Here is a 23,583-nt window from a genome sequence, read left to right as displayed (position 1 = left end):
TACATAGTTGCCACCCAAGTGTACAGGTTGTTAAGAAAGCATATGGTGTTTTGGCTTTCATCAACAGGGGGATGGGGGAAGAGCCGAGAGGTTTTGCTGCAGCTCTACAAGTCCCTGGTGAGGCCACACGTGGAATATTGTGTCCAGTTCTGGTCACCCTACTATAGGAAAGATATAGAGGCTTTGGAGAGGGTGCAAAGAAGGTTTACCAGGATGCTGCCTGGACTGGAGGGCTTGCCTTATGAGGAAAGGTTGAATAGGCTCAGACTTTTCTCTCTGGAGAGAAGGAGGAAGAGAAGAGACCTGATTGAGGTGTACAAAATAACGAGAAGAATAGATAGAGTCAATAGCCAGAGACTTTTCCCCAGGGTGGGATTAACTGGTACGAGAAGTCATAGTTTGAAGATATTGGGTGGAAGGTATAAAGGAGGTGCCAGAGGTAGGTTCTTTATGCAGAGAGTTGTGAATGCATGGAATGCGTTGCTAGCTGTGGTGGAGGAAGCAGAGTCATTGGGGACACTTAAGCGACTGCTGGACATGCACATGGATAGCAGTGAGTTGAGGGGTGCGTAGGTTGTTACTATATTTTACATTAGGATTAAATCTTGGCACAGCATTGTGGGCCAAAGGGCCTATTCTGTGCTGTACTTTTCTATGTTCTAATATTATGGAATGTCAGTGAGGGGGTAGTTTAGGGGGAGGTCAGTAAGGGTATAGTTTTGGGGAGAATAGTGTGGGGTAGTTATGGGCAGGTCAATGAGGGAGTAGTTAGGGGGGGTTTCAGTGACGGGGTGCAGGTTGGTTTGGGAGGGACCGAGAGGGGTAGGTTCGGTGGGTCAGCGAAGGGGTAGGTTTTGTGGGTCAGTCGGGAGGGGGGCGGGGGGTACTTTTGGGGGTTCAGTGAGGAAATTGGTCAGGTGCAGGTGCCATTTGTGGGTGTCAGTGAGGGGGGTAAGTTTGTGGATCAGTGAGGGGGTTGGTCAGTGAGGGCGTCAGTGTGGGTGGTCAGTAAAGGGGGTAGGTTTTGGGAGGGTCAGAGAAGGGGATGGGTTTGGGGGGGTCAGTGAGGAGGGATGGGTTTGGGGGATCAGTGAGGGAGGTCAGTGAGAGGGATGGGTTTGGGGGGTTCAGTGAGGGGAGATGGGTTTGGGGGATCAGTGAGAGGGGATAGGTTTGGGGGTCAGTGAGGGGGGATGGATTTGGGAGGTCAGAGGGGATGGGTTTGGGGGGGATCAGTGAGAGGGGATGGGTTTGGGGGGTCAGAGGGGATGGGTTTGGGGGGGTCAGTGAGAGGGGATGGGTTTGTGGGTGTCAGTGAGGGGGGATGGGTTTGGGGGGGTCAGTGAGAGGGGATGGGTTTGTGGGTGTCAGTGAGGGGGGATGGGTTTGTGGGTGTCAGTGAGGGTGGATGGGTTTGGGGGGGGGTCAGTGAGGGGGGATGGGTTTGTGGGTGCCAGTGAGAGGGGATGGGTTTGGGGGATCAGAGGGGATGGGTTTGGGGGATCAGTGGGGGGGGGGGGGTCAGTGAGGGGAGAATGGTTTGGGGGGTCAGTGAGGGGGGTCAGCGAGGGGGATGAGTTTAGGGGGTCAGTGAGGGGGGATGGGTTTGGGGGATCAGTGGGGGGGTCATTGAGGGGGGTCAGTGGGAGGGTGTCGGTTTGGGGTAGGTTATGGGGTGGAGGATGGGGATGGGGAGGGGGGTGGCGGTGTCTCTGGGCCCAGGGACCGTCTCTCGGTCCCGGATCAGGTTCCGGTCCCTGACCCTGCCCCTCCCTCCCGGCGCCCGGCTGCAGCTGGAGACCGAGACCGCGGCCTGTCCCTCACTCCCCTCCCGCTCTCCCTGTGGCCGGGCCCCGCTCTCCTCCCGAGGCCTCTCCCTCAATCTCCCAGCCCCGGGCTGGCGATGAGCGATCCCCCGGCGGGCCCGGGCCCGGTGCCGGTGGAGCAGGCGGTCTTGGAGACCTTCTTCTCGCAGCTGGGGGTGTGCTCCCATGACCGCGCCAAGGACTATGTGGAGCGGGAGAAGGAGAGCAGCCGCAGCGCGGGCCCCTCCTGGAGCGGAATCCTCGCCGCACTCGCTCACCTGGCGGCAGCCGAGAAGGCCTACCACAGCATGGGCTTCCTGGGGCAGAAACTGGGTAAGGGGGTAACCGGGGTAAACACTGGGTAAGGGGGTAACCGGGGTCAACACTGGGTAGGGGGGTAACTGGGGTCAACACTGGGTAAGGGGGTAACTGGGGTCAACACTGGGTAAGGGGGTAAACACCGGGGTAAACACTGGGTAAGGAGGTAACTGGGGTCAACACTGGGTAAGGGGGTAAACACCGGGGTCAACACTGGGTAAGGGGGTAACCGGGGTCAACACTGGGTAGGGGGGTAACCGGGGTCAACACTGGGTAAGGGGGTAACCGGGGTAAACACTGGGTAGGGGGGTAACCGGGGTCAACACTGGGTAAGGGGGTAACCGGGGTCAACACTGGGTAGGGGGGTAACCGGGGTCAACACTGGGTAAGGGGGTAAACACCGGGGTAAACACTGGGTAAGGAGGTAACTGGGGTCAACACTGGGTAAGGGGGTAAACACCGGGGTCAACACTGGGTAAGGGGGTAACCGGGGTCAACACTGGGTAGGGGGGTAACCGGGGTAAACACTGGGTAAGGGGGTAACTGGGGTCAACACTGGGTAGGGGGGTAACTGGGGTCAACACTGGGTAGGGGGGTAACCGGGGTAAACACTGGGTAAGGGGGTAACCGGGGTAAACACTGGGTAAGGGGGTAACCGGGGTCAACACTGGGTAGGGGGGTAACCGGGGTAAACACTGGGTAAGGGGGTAACCGGGGTCAACACTGGGTAGGGGGGTAACCGGGGTAAACACTGGGTAAGGGGGTAACTGGGGTCAACACTGGGTAGGGGGGTAACCGGGGTAAACACTGGGTAAGGGGGTAACCGGGGTCAACACTGGGTAGGGGGGCAACCGGGGTAAACACTGGGTAAGGGGGTAACCGGGGTCAACACTGGGTAGGGGGGTAACCGGGGTAAACACTGGGTAAGGGGGTAACTGGGGTCAACACTGGGTAGGGGGGTAACCGGGGTAAACACTGGGTAAGGGGGTAACCGGGGTCAACACTGGGTAGGGGGGTAACCGGGGTAAACACTGGGTAAGGGGGTAACCGGGGTCAACACTGGGTAGGGGGGTAACCGGGGTAAACACTGGGTAAGGGGGTAACCGGGGTCAACACTGGGTAAGGGGGTAAATACCGGGGTCAACTCTGGGTAAGGGGGTAACTGGGGTCAACACTGGGTAAGGAGGTAACCGGGGTCAACACTGGGTAGGGGGGTAACCGGGGTAAACACTGGGTAAGGGGGTAACCGGGGTCAACACTGGGTAAGGGGGTAAATACCGGGGTCAACTCTGGGTAAGGGGGTAACTGGGGTCAACACTGGGTAAGGAGGTAACTGGGGTCAACACTGGGTAAGGGGGTAACTGGGGTCAACACTGGGTAAGGGGGTAAATACCGGGGTCAACTCTGGGTAAGGGGGTAACTGAAGCTGACACTGGGTAAGGGGGTAGCTGGGGTAAACACTGGGTAAGGGGGTAACCGGGGTCAACACTGGGTAGGGGGGTAACCGGGGTAAACACTGGGTAAGGGGGTAACCGGGGTCAACACTGGGTAAGGGGGTAAATACCGGGGTCAACTCTGGGTAAGGGGGTAACTGGGGTCAACACTGGGTAAGGAGGTAACTGGGGTAAACACTGGGTAAGGAGGTAACTGGGGTCAACACTGGGTAAGGGGGTAACTGGGGTCAACACTGGGTAAGGGGGTAAATACCGGGGTCAACTCTGGGTAAGGGGGTAACTGAAGCTGACACTGGGTAAGGGGGTAGCTGGGGTAAACACTGGGTAAGGGGGTAACCGGGGTCAACACTGGGTAAGGGGGTAACTGGGGTCAACACTGGGTAAGGGGGTAAATACCGGGGTAAACACTGGGTAAGGGGGTAACTGAAGCTGACACTGGGTAAGGGGGTAGCTGGGGTAAACACTGGGTAAGGGGGTAACCGGGGTCAACACTGGGTAAGGGGGTAACTGGGGTCAACACTGGGTAAGGGGGTAAATACCGGGGTCAACTCTGGGAAAGGGGGTAACTGGGGTCAACACTGGGTAAGGGGGTAAATACCGGGGCAAACACTGGGTAAGGGGGTAACCGGGGTAAACACTGGGTAAGGGGGTAACCGGGGTCAACACTGGGTAAGGGGGTAAATACCGGGGTAAACACTGGGTAAGGGGGTAACTGGGGTAAACTCTGGGTAAGGGGGTAAATACTGGGGTAAACACTGGGTAAGGGGGTAACTGGGGTAAACACTGGGTAAGGGGGTAAATACTGGGGTAAACACTGGGTAAGGGGGTAACTGGGGTAAACACTGGGTAAGGGGGTAACCGGGGTCAACACTGGGTAAGGGGGTAACCAGGGTCAATACTGGGTAAGGGCTAACCGGGGTCAATACTGGGTAAGGGGGTAACTGGGGTAAACACTGGGTAAGGGGGTAACCGGGGTCAATACTGGGTAAGGGGGTAACCGGGGTCAACACTGGGTAAGGGGGCAAATACCGGGGTAAACACTGGGTAAGGGGGTAACCGGGGTCAACACTGGGTAAGGGGGTAACCGGGGTAAACACTGGGTAAGGGGGCAAATTCCGGGGTAAACAGTGGGTAAGGGGGTAACCGGGGTCAACACTGGGTAAGGGGGTAACCGGGGTAAACACTGGGTAAGGGGGCAAATACCGGGGTAAACACTGGGTAAGGGGGTAACTGGGGTAAACACTGGGTAAGGGGGTAAATACCGGGGTAAACACTGGGTAAGGGGGTGACTGGGGTAAACACTGGGTAAGGGGCAAAAACCGGGGTAAACACTGGGTAAGGGGGTAACTGGGGTAAACACTGGGTAAGGGGGTAACTGAAGCTGACACTGGGTAAGGGGGTAACTGGGGTAAACACTGGGTAAGGGGGTAACTGGGGTCAACACTGGGTAAGGGGGTAACCGGGGTCAGCACTGGATAAGGGGGCAAAAACCAGGGTAAACACTGGGTAAGGGGGTAACGGAAGCAGATACTAGGTACGGGGGTAGCTGGGGTAAACACTGGGTAAGGGGGTAACTGGGGTAAACACTGGATAAGGGGGTAACGGGTAAACACTGGGTAAGGGGGTAACTAGGGTAAACACTGGGTAAGGCGGTATCTAGGGTAAACACTGGGTAAGGGGGTAACTGAAGCAGATACTAGGCACGGGGGTAACTGGGGTAAACACTTGGTAAGGGGGTAACTGCGGTAAACACTTGGTAAGGGGGTAACTGGGGTAAACACTGGGTAAGGGGGCAAAAACCGGGGTAACACTGGGTAAGGGGGTAACTTGAAGCAGACACTGGGTAAGGGGGTAACTGGGGTAAACACTGGATAAGGGTGTAACTGGGGTAAACATTGGGTAAGGGGGTAACTGGGGTAAACACTGGGTAAGGGGGTTACTGAAGCAGACACTGGGTAAGGGGGTAACTGAAGCTGACACTGGGTAAGGGGGTAACGGGTAAACACTGGATAAAGGGGTAACTAGGGTAAACACTGGGTAAGGGGGTAACTGGGGTAAACACTGGATAAGGGGGTAACTGGGGTAAACACTGGATAAGGGGGTAACGGGTAAACACTGGGTAAGGGGGTAACTAGGGTAAACACTGGGTAAGGGGGTAACGGGTAAACACTGGATAAGGGGGTAACGGGTAAACACTGGGTAAGGGGTAATTGAAGCAGACACTGGATAAGGGGGTAACTGGGGTAAACACTGGGAAGAGGGCAACTGGGGTAAACACTGGGTAAGGGGATAACTGAAGCAGACACTGGATAAGGGGGTTACTGGAGTAAACACTGGGTAAGGGGGTAACTGGGGTAAACACTGGGTAAGGGGGCAAAAACCAGGGTAAACACTGGGTAAGGGGGTAACTGAATCTGACACTGGGTAAGGGGGTAGCTGGGGTAAACACTGGATAAGGGGGTAGCTGGGGTAAACACTGGGTAAGGGGGCAAAAACCAGGGTAAACACTGGGTAAGGGGGTAACTGAAGCTGACACTGGGTAAGGGGGTAACTGAAGCTGACACTGGGTAAGGGGGTAGCTGGGGTAAACACTGGATAAGGGGGTAACTGGGGTAAACACTGAATAAGGGGGTAACGGGCAAACACTGGGTAAGGGGGTGACTGAAGCTGACACTGGGTAAGGGGGTAGCTGGGGTAAACACTGGATAAGGGGGTAAATGGGGTAAACACTGAATAAGGGGGTAACGGGTAAACACTGGGTAAGGGGGTAACTGAAGCTGACACTGGGTAAGGGGGTAACTGGGGTACACACTGGATAGGGGTAACTAGGGTAAACATTGGGTAAGGGGGTAACTAGGGTAAACACTGGATAAGGGGGTAACGGGTAAACACTGGGTAAGGGGGTAACTGAAGCAGACACTGGATAAGGGGGTAACTGGGGTAAACACTGGGTAAGGGGGTAACTGTAGCAGACACTGGGTAAGGGGGTAACGGGTAAACACTGGGTAAGGGGGTAACTGGGGTAAACACTGGGTAAGGGGGTAACTGTAGCAGACACTGGGTAAGGGGGTAACTGTAGCAGACACTGGGTAAGGGGGTAACGGGTAAACACTGGGTAAGGGGGTAACTGTAGCAGACACTGGGTAAGGGGGTAACTGTAGCAGACACTGGGTAAGGGGGTAACGGGTAAACACTGGGTAAGGGGGTAACTGTAGCAGACACTGGGTAAGGGGGTAACTGTAGCAGACACTGGGTAAGGGGGTAACGGGTAAACACTGGGTAAGGGGGTAACTGTAGCAGACACTGGGTAAGGGGGTAACGGGTAAACACTGGGTAAGGGGGTAACTGTAGCAGACACTGGGTAAGGGGGTAACTGTAGCAGACACTGGGTAAGGGGGTAACGGGTAAACACTGGGTAAGGGGGTAACTGTAGCAGACACTGGGTAAGGGGGTAACTGTAGCAGACACTGGGTAAGGGGGTAACTGAGTGAGTGAGGGATATTTCTTGGTAAGAGTATAACTGGCAGCTGTGGTGAAGGGGCAGGGATTGAGGGACAGCTGGAAGGTGTATTTGGTAGCATGAGTATAACTGGCAGCAGGGGTAAGGGGTGTCTGCTAGTGAGGGTACTGGGGGAAGGGGATCAGACGTGACTGGGGAAAGAGTAAGCTGTGTGTAAGTGTGCTCGGGGTAATTGGGGGAATGTTAGCGTAACTGGCGGCAGAGGTGTGTGGGTAATTGAGCATGTTGTAATGAGCAGGGGGTAATTGAGATAAGGGGCTATCTTAGGGGAAGTGGAAATGGGGAGGAGAGGGTCAGGATGGTGGGGGTAACAAGAACTGAGAGGGTGCATAAAGACATTTGGGATCATGTGGTAGAGGGGCTGGAGAATCAATGGAAAGAGTGGGGATATGCAGGAAGAATGTTTTCCTTGTTTTCGAAGTCTAGGACCTGGCACACAGTCTCAGGGTACAGGATAGGATTGCAAAAGGTTAGTATGTGGGTGCAGCAAGTAATCAGGAAAGCTAATAGAGTAATGTCTTATTGCGAGGGGAATTGAATGCAAGAGTAGGGGCTTTATGTTTCATTTATACTGAGACTACATCAGGAGTACAGTGTACAGTACTGGCCACCATACTTATAGAAGGATGTTAATGCATTGGAATCAGATCATAGGTTTGCTAGGCTATTGGAATGAGCAGGAAAGGTGAGACAGGTCAGCCTGTGACCTCTAGAGTTTAGAAGAGTCAGAGGTGACTCTGAGGGGACTTCACCGTGTGGATGTTGAAAGGATGATTCCTCTTTTGGGAGAAACTAGGACTAGGGGGTCAGAGTTTAAAACTGAGGGGTTGCCTGTTTAAAACAGATGAGGGAGAAATTCCTTTTCTTCCTGAGAGAAGTTGTCTTTGGAATTCCCTTCTTCAAAAGGCAGTGGATGCAGAACCTTCAAATATATTTAAGGCAGAGGCAGATAGATTCTTGATTACTATGGGCACGGAAGATTATTGGGGATATGCAGGAATGTAGAGTTGAGGTTAAAATCAGATCAACTATGATCTTATTGAACAGCAGTGCATTCACTCTCTCTGTCCATGCTATCCTCATCACCCTGACCCTCCCTTCTCCCTATTCCCCTTCTCTCCCAATAAACCCCCTTACCTCAATTACCCCCACTCATTACACCCTGCCCAATTACCCACTCATTCCTGCCCCCAGTTACCCTAAAACTCCCTTGGATTACCCCTAACCCACTTATTCCCAGTTTTCCTCCTTCCCCAGTTACATCTCACCCCCCTGCTCCTAGTTAGACCTGCTTTGTTCATACGATAGACCTTTTAGGACTGAAATGAGGAAAAGTCCCTTCAAAGGATAGTGAACCTCTACCAAAGAATGCATTCAGATGGTGGAGAATCAAAGATGAGGGTGAAGAGGCAAGATAGGAGAGGGAAGCGGTGGAACATATTGAAACATACACATTTTGAGGGGGCTAGACAGGGCTTAGATAGAGATGTTTCTGCTTGTGGGGAGTCAAGGACCAGAGGACATCATCTCAGAGTAAAGGGTCACCTATTTAAGATAGAGATGAGGAGGAAACAAAAACGCTAAAAACCGCAGCTGCTGGAAATTGGAAACAAAATCAGAAATTCCAGCAGGTCTGGGAGAGAAAGGGTCGATAAAATGTGGTGCTGGAAAAAGCGCAACAGGTCAGGCAGCATCTGAGGAGCAGGAGGGTCGACATTTCAGGCATAAGCCCTTCATCAGGACTGGGGAGGGGGGGGAAGGGAGCTGAGAAATAAATGGGGTGGGGCCGGGGCTGAGGGAAAGATAGAGGAGGTGGCGATAGAACTGAAGAAAGGTCACGTGACCCGAAGCAGCCAAGATCTCACTGAATGATGGAGTCAGGGCTCAATGAACCAAGTGGCTACTTCTGCTCCTTGTCTTAAGAGGAAGTGAAAAGCTGTGAAGAGAATGGGACAGTGGATGGACGAGGGAGGTGGGGGTAAATAAGTTGGGGTGGGGGGACAAAGAGGAAGTGTATCTTTCTGGGCGTGTGTTGAGCTAAGGTTTCTGTGTCACGTGTACAATTGTGAGCTGAGCTAGGTGATACAGTGTTTGCACATGTTTATAACTACATGAACCTGTTATGTATACATAAACTGAAGTGAGGGTGGGGTATTTGGTTTTGCATTTGTGTCTTGAAGCTAATACACTAGAATGCTGACCTTAATTTTATTCTCCAGTTTCTGGAATAGGCAAGTATTCTACAGCTTTCCGACTCGATTGTGTGTGCTACCCACTGAGCCCATGATAGTGACAACTCTGGAGATGTCATTTGTCTGAAAGTTAACTCTGTTTCTCTCCACAGATTCTGCCTGACCTGTTGAGCTTTTCCAGCTTTTCTTTTGTTCTCGTTTCTGCCGTATTTCTGCATTTCAGAATCTGCAATATTTTCTGCAGCTCAGGAAATGTGTATTGGACTGGGTTGTTTGAGGACAGTGTGTAAAAAGATGTTCAGTTCCGTGCTGAAAATGGAACGGTGTCGTGTAGTTCCCGATCTTTGTGACTTGTTTTTCTTTTCAAAGAAAATGGCCATGAGTTTTCCTTTGATTTTGTTGTTTTGGTGAAATTTGCCTGAAATAGTGGAAAAGTTGGTGGAATTTTAAGCTGTTTTGCATTAGTTAGAAAAAAATGCTCATGTTGGAAGGTAGAAATGGCCCCAGATTGAATGATCACCAAACCAATACAGTTTGTAATTGGATTAAGAATTTTGTCCAAAGTGAAAACGATGTTTCAGTGTTTTTTAAGAAAGTGCCAGTGGGCAGATCAAGGCAGTGCTGTGCTTATTCCTTCTGTTCTAATTGCTGACACAACTGCACATCCATCCTCGACACACTGACTCTCAATCGTTATCTCACAGCCATGCCGAGCCACTTAATATATGTCCAGAAAAACTAAAACTGGAAGGGATTTTTAATCTATATTTATTTTAATAACAATTTGAGATACTGTAGATAGGTAATTTGAGAAATAACATGTGGCGAGCGTTACAGGCTTCTGGGAGCTTGATACCTATAGTTTCCAGAGCAACTGGGGGGCTTCCTGATGTCTCAGTTTGTTGTAAGCTAATCAATAAAAATTGATTATTCTGATTAATCAAAAAGCTATTTCTTGTTGTGTCATAGGATTAAAAGGCTAGTACAGGGATCTGTCTTGGTCTTATTTGGTCTAGCTACTTATTAACAGACTCACTGGTGTTTTGTCTAAAGTACTAGATGCTGATTATTGAATATCATCATGTATTTTTTGGGAGAAGGGATTCAAAAATGATCATGCTCAGTAGAAAGGCTGCAATCAATCCCATCTAAATGGCTCCTCTAATGTGGGGGATGGCAAAGACAGCCTATATCAGTTTGACTGTAACTCATTTTATCGTTGATATATTCCCTTTGGAAAGCTAGCCAGTGCTTTCCATTAGAGAAGGAACTGTAAGTAGTCAGTATTTGAAATGGCAACAATGCCTAGTGATTTTGTAATTAAAAGAAGTTTAGATGGAGAGTTTATGCTGCTTTGAGTACTAAAAGGAAAAGACTTGCAGGGCTGATGTGTTCAGTGTTATATGAAAACAAGGAATGTGTTCATATAATGCTTTATCATGTCTCATGTGTTATAATTATCACTTATTCCTGATGTGCAACCATTTTTGTTACATAGGAAAATCTGGCAACTGTGGAGCGGCACGGTGGCGCAGTGGTTAGCACTGTTGCCTCACAGCGCCAGGGACCCAGGTTCGATTCCAGCCTCAGGCGACTGTCTGTGTGGAGTTTGCATGTTTCTTCCCACAGTCCAAAAGATGTGCAGGTTAGGTGAATTGGCCATGCTAAATTGCCCATAGAGTTAGGTGCATTAGTTAGGGGGAATGGGTCTGGGTGGGTTACTCTTCAGAGGGTCGGGTGTGGACTAGTTGGGCTGAAGGGCCTGGTTCCACACTGTAGAGAATCTAACTTAAATCTAATCTAATGTTTGCACAGCAGCAAATGAGACCAGTGACTTTAAAGCAAAACTCACATTTATATCACTAAGCAGCTTTTGAAGTGTAGTCCCTGTTGGCACGTACAAAGTGCTGCAGCCAGTTTGTGTAAAGCAAGCTCCCACAAATCACAAGGTGATAATATCCAGGTAATTTGTTATTGTAATGTCCTGCTCTCTTTCGGAATAGTCATGGGATGTTTTTCATCCACCAATGAAGATAGGCAGAGCCCCAGTTAAAACTGAGACCTTGTGATTCAGAGGTGAGACCAGCAGAGCACCCGGTGATTTGATGATCTTAATGCCTTTGTGATATTGGCAGGTGCAGGATTTTTACTCTGGATGGTGGGGGAGGTCTCTGATTTTTAAATTGGAGGAAAAGTTACAAGAAGACAAATCTTCTCTGGTTGGAGAATTAGGGACTAGAATGAACTAGGTTTAAAGTTCTCAACAAAATATTGAGAGAGTCTAAGAGGCAATTCTTATGTAGAATTGTTGAAGCACAGGATGCTTTGTCCCAGGAAGTATTCAAGGCAGAAACCATGAAGGATGCAGTCTTAGGAGAACACAGTATTGAGATTTTAAAAATTCTTTTATGGGATGTGGGCGACAGTGGAGTTTATTGCCCATCCCTAATTGCCCTTGAACTGAATGACTTGCTGGGCTATTTCAGAAGGCACTTCTCATTCAGCCATACTGATTTGGGTCTGGAGTCACATGTAGGCCACCACTAGATTTTGTAATGGAGGTGGTCAGAGGATGACGTTGAAAGACTCATTATAGATAAACATATGTATGCTATTCCACATTACCGTAACTGTGCAAAATTGTTTAAATGTACATGGGCGTGCATTTGTATGTTACGTACGCAGTCTCGCATTTGTTTGGGGACACGTGCTTTTCTATATAGAGTATTACAGCATGGAAACAGACCCTTTGGTCCAACCAGTCCACGCCGCACATTCCCAACCTGAACTAGCCTGTGTTTAGCCTATATCTTTCCGAACCTTTCCTGTTTATGAGCTTATCTAAATATCTTTTAAACGTTGTGACTGTACCTGTATCCACCATTTTATCTGGCAGTTCATTCCACACACGAATGCTCTCTGTGTAAAAAACAAAGTTGCCCCTCAGGTCCCTTTTAAATCTTTCTCTGCTCACCTTACAAATATACCCCCTAGTTTTGAGCTCGCCCACCATAGGGAAAAGCTCCTTGTCATTCATTTTATCTATGCTCCTCACGATTTTATAAACCTCAGTAAGGTCACACCTCAGCCTCCTACACTGCAGTGAAAAAGTTGCAGTCTTTCCAGTCTATTTTTAAATCTCAAAGCCTCCATTTCTGACAACATCCGGGTAAATCTTTTCTGAACCCTCTCCAGTTTAATATTAGCTTTGCTGCTGCAGGGTGACCAGAACTGGACACAGTTGTCCTGAAGACCTGCAGTGTTTTTGGCAGGAGTTCAGTATAGCGCAGTGGTGGAGGGTGAAACACGAGTGCTCTCAGTCAGTAAGAGTCTGTATGTAGAGTTAGTGTTTTGAGTGAGCAGGCTCTGAATTTAAAGCATCAGCTAAAGCATTCAAAGGCTTAAATGAGACATTTTTGTTTTGTTGTGTAGGTACCAATCTGCTGAGTGACAACACCTTTAAACGCTATAGCACTTACCTTTCAGTCACATTTATTTGATTTCACCATCAAGTTGTTTTTGTTTATCTCATTCCACAGAGCAGAACCAGGTCTAGGCCTGTTCTGCCTCAAACCACTTCCCATTGTGACTCCTTTATGAGGCATGAAAGTTATCATAACCCCTGAGTGAATACTGTGAGGGGGGGTGGGGAGAGACCTGTGAGAACAAGGAGGTAGGTGATGTGGGGGAGTGGGGTAGAATCCTGTCTGCGTGAGGGTCTGCCCTTTATTGTGGGTCGCATTTATTATAACCTGGTCAGAACCGCACAGCAGCCATTACTGCCTCACAGCTCTCAGCCCCACTTTGGGATCTGACCCCCACTTTGTGGATCTGACCCCCACTTTGGGATCTGACCCCCACTTTGGGATCTGACCCCCACTTTGTGGATCTGACCCCCACTTTGTGGATCTGACCCCCACTTTGTGGATCTAATGGATTTAAACAGAAGGGAAAAGGTGAGGGAGTTGTGTAAAATAATTGTCTCAAGCAGATCCACTTCATCACAGCTGATTTATCTTAAGAATGGTTTTCAGTGCTAATATGACTGGGAGTTCTCAGGTTTAGCTGCTACTTTGATCGCAGAGCTGAGTCATCAGAGTCTGAACAGGCTGGGGCTCACTCCTTCCGGAAAGGGCAGGGATGTCATCGTAGGTGTCTATAAAATTATGAAGAGGCTACTTAGTGTGGACATGAAGAAGATGTTCTACTTGTGTGTGGGAGCGCAGATGAAGAGGTTATAAAACATCATCTAGTCACAAATTAATCCAGCTGGGAATTTGGGTAACTAAGTTCTGTTTTTGAAGAGTGTTTAGAAAACAGAACTCAATACCAGAAGGAGTAGTTATGATGAACAGCACAGACGCATGAAAAGGGACAGATAAACACATGAGGGTGAAAAGGATTGGTTGTTAAAGTGAGATGAAGTAAAGCGGGAGAAGACTCGTGGAGAATGGGCCTGTTTCTGTTGTGTAAAAGTCTATATAACTCTCTTCTTCTATCTGATTGGACGCGCAGGTGGGCAGTCATTCTTCAGTCGGAAGGATTCCATTCGATCTATCTACACATCCCTCCACAGTGAGCTGCGCAAGTTGGCCACCACTGCACAGAACTCAGCGACAGGGACCCCCCCGTATCTGGAAGAGCTCCTCTCCCACCTTTCCGAGCAGCTTTGCTTTTTTATTCAGGCTCGAATGGAAATCGCTGACTTCTATGAGAAGATGTATTCCCTCAGCACGCAGAAGTCCATCCATTCGACAGAGGTGGTGCATGCGCTGGAGGCTATTCTGCAGAAATACAGTTCCAGGTGAGTACTAGACCCAGTGATCCAAGCAGGCATGAGCTGGACTGTTGAACAAAGCAGAACCATAAGTGATAGCCAGTGGAAGGTGAGGAGTCTGAGAAACAGTAAGTAAGGGAAAGCAGTTGTCATTGGCTGAAGAATCAGTAACCAGAGGACACAGAATTAAGGTGATTGGAAGAAGAACAAGAGGTGTGTTGAGGATAATCTTCTTTGACACAATGCGGTGGTAGATTTTGGCGGCATGGTGACTCAGTGGTTAGCACTGCTGCTGCGGCGCCAGGGACCTGGGTTCGATTCCAGCTTTGGGCAACTGTGTGGGTTTCCTCCAGGTTCTCTGGTTTCCTCCCATAGTCCAAAGATGTGACAGTCAGATGGATTGCCCATGCTAAATCATCCAGAGTGTCATGTGATGTGTGGTGAGGTAGATTAGCCATGGGAAATTGCAGGGTTACAGGGATTGGGTGGTAGGGTGGGTCTGGGTGGGATGTTCTTCAGAGGGGCGGCATGGACTCGATGGGCTGAAAGACTTGCTTCCACACTGTAGGGATGCTATGATTAATAGTTCTGGAGAAGGGTCAGTGGACCTGAACTGTTAACTCTGTTTACTCTCTACAGATAATGCCAGAACTGCTGAGATTTTCCAGTAATTTCTGTTTTGTTTCTGATTTCCAGCATCTGCAATTCTTTGTCCTTTTTTTATCAACTTAATAGTGGCCAACAAAAGAAAAAATTGGGATAAGTATTTGGAGAAACAATTGCTGGGGATCTGGGAAAGAGTCAGAGCGTGGAATTGACAGTGTTGTTCTTCACAAGAGTTGATACAGATTCCATAAGACCATAGGATGTATGAGCAGATGTAGGCCATTCAACCCATCAGGTCAACACTGTTATTCAGTGAGATCACAGCTGATCTGATAATGCTTATCTCCATTTTCTTGGTATCCCATAATCCTTGATCCCTTTACTGATTGAAAATGTTTCTATCCTCAGCCTTGAATATACTTAATGACCCAGCCTCAACAGCGCTCTGTGGTAAACAATTCCACAGATTTACCACTCTCTGAGAGAAAAAAAGCTCATCATATCTGTTTTAGGTGGGCAAGCCCTTCTTCTGAGATTGTGCCCTCTGGTCCTAGACTCTTCCACAAGACAACAACCTCTCCACATCTACTGTCAAGATCTCCAGGAGTCTTTTATGTTTCAATAAGGTCACTCCTCATTCTTCTGCATGCCAGTGATTGCAGGAGCAACCAACTCAACCTCTCCTCACAACATACTATCTCCATATCCAGGATAACCTAGTGAATTTTCTCTTGCCAACCTCCAACACCAGTACAGCTCCCCTTAGATAAAGAGCCCAAAACTGTTCACAGTATTCCAGCTGCGATTTCTCCTGTAGCGAATGATTCTGCTGACAAAATGGTTTATAGGTGATTTGTCAGAAGGATTATACATTTTTCCAATGCTTTTTTTTGTATCTCTGACAATGTGGAGCTTATCACCCATGAGCTCATTAACTGGGAAGATTTCATCCAATTAAAAAGGTCACGTTGTCATTCTCAAAATCTAATCTTCAGAATGTCATTGCTAATCATTGCTCTTCCCTAATTGCTCTGGAGGAGTTGGTGGTGAGCTGTCTTCTCGGACTCCTATGGTTAGGCAGAGAGATATAAGACTCTGAAGCCGTGCCGATGTAGGATTGGCCACTCTTCCCCAAGTCAGATGGCCGTGAGACTTGGAAAAGGGGCAACTTGGAGTTGGGAGTAATCCCATGATCAGTTGTTGCCTTGACCCTCAGAGGTAGCAGAGGTCACAGTCTTGGGAGCTGCTGCTGAAGGAGCCTTGGTGAGTTGTTGAAGTGTATTATGTTGAAGGTTGGTGCACACTACAGCTACAGTGCATTGGCTGGTGGAGGGAATGGATGATTAAACTACACCACCCTCTCTACCCTCAAGCTATCCAGAGAGTCTTCTGCTGCTTGTGTTGCTCAAAATTGAAACTGGTTCTGGGAACATCACACGACCACTCACACCATGTGACGTGTTGCACATTACAGAAATTGTTGGAGAAACACAGCATGTCTGGCAGCATCTGTGGAGAGAGAAACTTGAGATATCATTTTGAGTCCAGTTCTAAAGCAGAGTACTCTGTATTTGTTTCAGATTTCCAGCATCTGCAGGAGCTTTCCTTAATTCGATGTGTTCCACGTCCCTGACCTACTGGCCACCTTCATTGCACATTATAACGAACTGATCAACTTTTCTAAATCACCTGCACCAACTCCCTTGGAGTGCTCATGGTTATTCATGCATTATCTATCAATGAAGGGCTGTCTATAATTTGATACATTGTCTTGGCCTTCTTCCTGCTTCCCCTATGAATGAAGAATTCAGCAATAGTTTATTTACCAAGTGCTGCCACATGGCTGCATTTTTATTGTTCTTACTGGACCTTTTTTTGCATTTCTCCTTCAGTTGTAGCTCAGTGATAGCACTTAGCACTGAATCAGCAGTTTGATTTTGAATCTCACTTGTGGGATGTGAGCACAGACTCTATGCACCAAATGGCACTGCAGAACTGTCAGGGAACCTAGTTCACTCCCAGCTGAGACACAGAGCTGTGGAAGGAGGGAAAAGGCAGAATTTTGATTAATGCAGCATCTGTATTTGAGGACTTCCCAAAGCGCCTTATGGCTAGCTATTTAAAATGTAGGCAATGCTGAAAGAAGAAATGAAATGTATCTGTTTGTGTACAGTAAGATGACTCAAAACCAGTATTGTGATGATGACCAGATAATGTGTTCCAGTGATTTGGGTTGAGGGATAAATTTCAGTCAGGACAATTGGGAGAATTTTCCTTTTATCCTTTCATGGAGATGTGGGTGTTACTAGCAAGACCGATATTTCCTACTTGTCCTTGATTGTCCTTCAGAAGGTGGTGGTGAGCTGCCTTCTTGAACTACTGCAATCCTTGGAGTGCAGATACACTCAAAGTTCTGCTAGGAAGGAAGTTTCAACATATTGACCCAGCAATACTGAAAGAACGGCGATATATTTCCAAGATGGGACATTCTGTGGCTTGCAGGGGAACTTGTTAGAGTTGAGAGTGTGTTGCTGGAAAAGCACAGCAGGTCAGGCAGCATCCTGGAGCAGGAAAATTGACGTTCCAGGCAAAAGCCCTTCATCAGGAATGGTGAAGCTCATTGCTGATGAAGGGCTTTTGCCCAAAATGTCGATTTTCCTTCTCCTCGGATGCTGCCTGACCTGCGTGCTTTTCCAGCACTGCACTCTTGACTCTAATCTCCAGCATCTGCAGTGCTCACTTTCGCCTAGAGGAACTTGTTAATCTTGTCCTCTTTCATGGTACAGGTTGAGAGTTTGGAAGCTTCTGACAAAGGATCTTTAATGGATTATGACAATGCACCATGTAGAAGATACATGCTGCAGAACTCTGCACAGTGGTGAGGACAGTGAATGTTAAAGTGGTAAAAGGGGTGTCGATGAAGTGGGCTGCTTTGTCCAAGATGACAAGTCCTGAGTATTGTCAGAGTTGCACTCAACCAGTAAAGTGTAGATTTCTCTGGCTGTTTTAAATAATGCCATCATCCACCAGAGGTAGTTGTTGTGAAAGTGTTCCAGTGTAAAAGCCACAGGAAGTTAGCATGGAGGTACCACACTTAATTAAACAGGTGAATGGAATGCCATCTTTTATTATCAGAAATATTGAATGTGAAAGTAATTAGTTGTGCAATGCATTGGTGAGACCATATCTTGAATACTGTGTGCATTTTTGGTCTCCTCATTTAAGGAAGTTAGTACCTGGAATGAGCAGGTTTTTTATGTGGGAAGGTTGAATAGAGTAGGCTTGTTTTACGTGGAATCTAGAATAGTTGTGTGTTGATTTGTTTGGAGGTTATATGATCCTGAATGGTCTTGACAAAGTGGGCATGTTAAGGATGTTTCTGCTTGTCTGGGTGAGCCCAGACTGGGGCTATTGTTTTAAAATTACCACTACCCTTTTGGAACAGAAATGAGGAGAGAGTTTTGTTTCTCTCTCTGATTGATGTGTGAATGTGGAATTCACTGCTTTAGAAGGTCATGAGGCAGGGTCATTGAGCTTTTTAACACAGAGGTAGATAAATTCCTGTTAGACAAAAGAATGAAAAGTTATTGGGAATAGATGAGGATGTGGAAATTGGAACACAAACGGATTGACCACGGTCTTATTGAATGATGGAATAGTCTTGAAAGGTGACATGGTCTACCTCTTCTCCCAGTTTGTTTTTCATATGTAATCTCAGTTTAACATCACAACCTGAGGATACTGACAGTGCAATGCTCCCTTAATAGTAAATATACATATTGAGGTCTCCGAAGTCTGTCTAAATGACAACACTGTTATCTGACATGACCATCCTTGACCTCTTCCATTGCCAAAACAAACTTCAGCACAAATTGGTGGAACAACACCACATCTTTCGCCTGGGCAACTTACAGCCCAGAGGGCTCAACATTGAGTTTTCCAATTTCAAATAACCTCCCTTTCCATTTTTCCCCCCTCCTCCCCACCCTTCCCAGCACCCCCCACCCCCCACCCTTCCATACTCCCTGTCACCAACTGGATTCCTTCCTCCCATTGACCAACCAGGTTGTCCCCTCTACCTGTCTTCACCTGTCCCCACCTCACCACCCTGCCCCTGCCTCCCCCTTTATCTGCAGCTCCCCCACACCCAACCCCAGTCCTGAAGAAGGGTGACACCCGAAACGTTGACTTCTCCACCTCCTGATGCTGCCTGGCTTGTTGTGTTCTTCCAGCCTCCTGCCTGTCTATTTTGGATTCCAGCATCTGAGTTTTTAATCTCCAATCCACTTAGCCATGGCTAACTTTTAAAGAAACATTGAAAAACAAGGAGCAGTATCAGCCCTTTGAGCCTGCTCCACCATTCAATATAAACATGGCTGCTCATCCAACTCAGTCCCCTGTTCCCACTTTCACCCCAAAACCTTTGAATCCCTTTATTCTGAATAACTATATCTCCTTCTTGACAACACTCAATGTTTTGACCTTAATGGGCTTTCTGTGACAGAGAATTCCACCACTGTCTGCCTGAAGACAATTCTCCATATCTCAGTCCTAAATGACCTACCCCATATCCTTTCACTGTGACCTCTGATTCTGCATTCCCCATTCATTGAGCATGTCTTTCCTGCATCTATCCTGTCTACTCCATTTAGGATCTTAGAGGTTTCCATGCAATCCCTTCACTCTTTCTAAACTCCAGTGAATATAGTCTTAACTAATCCAGTCTCTCTTCATATGTTAATCTTGCCATCCCTGGAATCAGTGTGGTAAATCTTTGTTGCCCTTGCTCCATAGCCAGAATGTCCTCCTCAGATACGGAGACCAAAACTGAACATAAATACTCCCAAGGGTGGTCTCAGCAAGGCCCTTTTGAATTGCAAGAGAAAGTGAGGTCTGCAGATGCTGGAGTATCAGAGCTGAAAATGTGTTGCTGGATTCCTGATGAAGGGCTTATGCCCGAAACGTCGAATTTCCTATTCTTTGGATGCTGCCTGACCTGCTGCGCTTTTCCAGCAACACATTTTCAGCCCTTTTGAATTGCAGCAAGACATCCCTGCTCCTGTACTGACATCCTCTCACTGTAAAGGGCAACATACCATTTGCCTTCTTCACTGCCTGCTGCACTTGCAATGCTTACTTTCCAGGACTGTTATATAAGGACCTCTGGGTCTCGTTGCACCTCCCCATCACCATTCAGATAGTGGCTGCTCTGATGTTCAATTATTAGTGTTTTATGGATCAGGCTGCCTGGTGGGAATTGAAAATCTGATAGTTCAGGAGATTAAGCCAACCATGCAGCGTTCACGTGGCTAATTCCCAAGGGATGTTTCAGAGTGTTCGCTTTTATTTCCTTAGGTTCCATCACCCCATCTTGAGCCCATTGGAGAGTAGCTTCCAGCTGGAGGTGGACGTGCTGGCTCAGCTGCTGAAAGCACAAAACGAAATCAGTGAGTGGAAGTTCCTCCCATCGCTGCTGAACCTGCACAGCGCCCACTCCAAGCTGCAGAGCTGGGGACAGACTTTTGAGAAGCAGCGGGAGACCAGGAAGCACCTATTCGGGGGCCAGACCCAGAAGGCCCTTCAGCCACCGCACCTCTTCCTGTGGCTGGCCAAGCTGAAGACCGCCCTGTTGGCCAAGTTCACCTTCTACTTCCATGAGGCGCTGGGCCGCCAGACCACCCCATCGGAAATGAAGGCCTTGACCGCAAAGACCAACCCGGATTACTGTGGCAAGATCTCAAGCTTCATTCGCAAGTACGACGCCGAGAATGTCTCGCTGATATTCGACAACAGGGGCTCTGAGACTTTCCAAGGCCACGGATACCACCACCCACACTCATACAGGGAAGCACCCAAGGGGGTTGATCAATACCCGGCCGTTGTTTCCTTGCCCACTGACCGGCCCCTAATGCACTGGCCCAACGTGATCATGATCATGACGGACCGAGCGGCAGAACTGAATACTTTGGACAAAATCGTCTACTTTTATGATGACAAGGTACAGAGCACCTACTTCCTGACCCGCCCCGAGCCCCAGTTCACCATTGTGGTCATCTTTGTCTCCAGGAAGTCGGAGAAAGACTCTCACTTTCTCTCCTTCCTCAACGAGCTCTCGAGCTCCCTGAAGAACTCCAAGCCCTTTGCCAGCTTGAAGCCAGGATCAAAAGGCTGAAGCCAGCTGCTCTGATCCCAGTAAAGGTATAGGTGCATCACTAATGATGAGAAAAGGATGATTAGAGGCGGATTCTACTGGCAGTGGATTCCAGAGTCATTTGCCAGACTTGAGTCAAGTCTTTATCTGATACTGTCAGGGGAACTGGGACTCCAGTAATTGTTTGCAACTTTGGAAGATTTAAGTCCTGTAACTTGCACCCAGCTAAGAATTGCACAAACTATTTACCACAAATGTTTTCAGCAATGACCATGCTAATGCTAACTGCTGTGAGGATACAACTTACAATTATGAAATAAACACTTGAATTCAGTGCAGAGGTTCAGCTTTAATCCTATTTGTTGTTGGAAACGTGTTTGAACATATTGTGGGCAAGAAACTCTGTCCTGCCACTTTATGAAGTCTTGGACTTGATCTCAAGCGAGTTTGGGGGGTGGGGGGGTGTCTCTCAATGTCTTATTGCTTCTGAAGCACCCACTCCAATTTAAAAAAACATCATGGGATGTGGGTATCACCGGCTGGGCCAGCATTAATTTTGAATCACTAATTGCCCTTGAGAAGGTGGCAGTAACCGGTCTTGTATCGCTGCAGTCCATATGGTGAGCATTCACCCGTTAACGCTGTTAGGGAGGGAGTTTCCAAGAGTTTGACCCAGCGACACTGGAGGAACAGCAATATATTTTTAAGTCAGGATGATGAGTGACTTAGAGGAGAACCTGCAGGTGGTGCCGTCCCTGGGTATCTGTTGCCCTTGTTCTTCTAGATGACAGTGGTCATGGGTTTGGAATGTCCTGCCTAAGGAGCCTTGGTAAAATTCTGCAGTGCATCTTGGAAATGCTGCACACTGCTGCTCCTGCGAATCTGTGGTGGAGAGACTGAATATTTATGGATGTGGTGCCAATCATGTTGTTGCTTTGTCCTGGATACATATTTCTTGAGATTTTGTTGGACCTATCGGAAGGATGTTGTGAAACTTGAAAGGGTTCAGAAAAGATTTACAAGGATGTTGCCAGGGTTGGAGGATTTGAGCTATAGGGAGAGGCTGAACAGGCTGGGGCTGTTTTCTCTGGAGCATCGGAGGCTGAGGGGTGCCCTTATAGAGGTTTATAAAATCATGAGGGACATGGATAGGATAAATAGACAAGGTCTTTTACCTGGGTTGGGGCAGTCCAGAACTAGAGGGCATAGGTTTAGGGTGAGAGGGGAATAATATAAAAGAGATCTAAGGGGCAACTTTTTCACGCAGAGGGTGGTACGTGTATGGAATGAGCTGCCAGAGGAAGTAGTGGAGGCTGGTCCTATTACAGCATTTAAAAGGCAGCTGGATGGGTATATGAATAGGAAGGGTTTAGAGGGAAATGCGCTGGAAATAGATTGGGTTGGGATATCTGGTCGGCGTGGGCGAGTTGGACCGAAGGGTCCGTTTCAGTGCTGTACATCTCTATGACTCTATAACTGTACTCATCCAGGCATCACATACCTGACTGATGCTTTGTAGATGATGGACAGGGGAGTCAGAAGGTGAGTTACTCACTGCAGGATTCCTAGATTCTGCTCTGCTCTCATTGTCGTAGTATTTATATGGCAGGCCTAGATCCATTTCAGTTTCAGGTCAATGGTAACCTCCAGACTGTTGTATTCAACAATATTCAAGTTCTCTACAGTTGAATGGGGAAGACAGGTGTTGAGTTCATCAGCATCTTCCCAAGAGAAAGGTAGGAATATCATGTAAAAATGTTTCAAGGTCACTCTGCTTGTGCAGGTGTGCACAAAGATACTCTTCAGTAAAGAGTGCAGGAGGGAATGTTAGGAGCAACATGAGGTATATCTGAAAACGACAAAAATAGGAGCTCTGCATGATGGCAGAGTCGATGGAGAGAGAAAGGGAGTTAATACTCTGACCCTAATATGACTCTTTGGAGTTGAACAGAGGTAGAAATATTATATTTTTGTTTTTGTAAATATGTATATATTCTTATATATAGAAACGTTATGCTATTGAAAAAGGAGGAAGGGTCAGGGAGAACCGATGGGAAGGGCAAAGTATGGTTAGAGGCTGGGACCCTTCAATAACACAGGTGTCATAGAACACAGTCAAAGGGACAGAGCCTGGGAGGAGTAAAGCTAAACAAAAGTGATCTAGAGTAGGTTTAAATATCAAACTAAATGCTCTGCCTTAAAGTAAAGTCGTGATTAAGGATGCAGACTGCTCCTTAGCAGAAAGAAGTACTGAAGCTAATGGCAATTGGGAGAAATTCTGTAATGGATGAAATTGTATGTAGCATAAAGGAAGATGATTGTACTGGTTGAGGGTTGTCCCAGTCTCAGGACATTGCTGTAGGAATTCCTCAGGGTAGTGTCCCAGGACCAACTAACTTCAGTTACTTTGTTATTGACCTTCCCTCATTTGTGGGATGAGAGGGGAGCGTGTTCACTGATGGCCACTAAATGCTCAGCACTTATCAGATACAGAATCCATACATATCCATGTGCAGCAAGACCTGGACAACATTGAGGCAGGGCGGATAAGTGGTAAGTGAATTTCTGCCACACAAGTGCCAGGCAATGACCATTACCCAACAAGAGAGAAGCTAACAATTGCCCCCTTGGCATCACTGTCACGGAATTTCCCACTGTCAACATCCTGCGGGCTACCCATTGGCAAGCAACTATACTGGTTCAGTACGGCTGCAACATGGCCTCCCAACTCCTATACTCAATACTCTGACCAATAAAGGA

The 23,583-nt window shown here is 48.0% G+C and overlaps 1 protein-coding gene across 1 annotated transcript; it reads left to right on the top strand.

The window, feature by feature from the left end:
* Positions 1–1,696: 1,696 nt before the first annotated feature.
* Positions 1,697–21,161, top strand: kics2 (KICSTOR subunit 2). Its single transcript, XM_060839235.1, has 3 exons — positions 1,697–2,138; positions 13,805–14,093; positions 20,028–21,161. The coding sequence occupies exons 1-3, from the start codon at positions 1,904–1,906 to the stop codon at positions 20,842–20,844; spliced, it is 1,341 nt and encodes a 446-aa protein (XP_060695218.1). The 5' UTR covers positions 1,697–1,903; the 3' UTR covers positions 20,845–21,161.
* The last annotated feature ends 2,422 nt before the right edge of the window (positions 21,162–23,583 follow it).

The sequence above is a fragment of the Hemiscyllium ocellatum genome, chromosome 19 (assembly GCF_020745735.1).
Source record: "Hemiscyllium ocellatum isolate sHemOce1 chromosome 19, sHemOce1.pat.X.cur, whole genome shotgun sequence".
NCBI classification, from domain to species: domain Eukaryota; kingdom Metazoa; phylum Chordata; class Chondrichthyes; order Orectolobiformes; family Hemiscylliidae; genus Hemiscyllium; species Hemiscyllium ocellatum.
The sequence above is the reverse complement of the archived record's forward strand: the minus strand, read 5'-3'. Positions and strand labels throughout refer to the sequence as shown.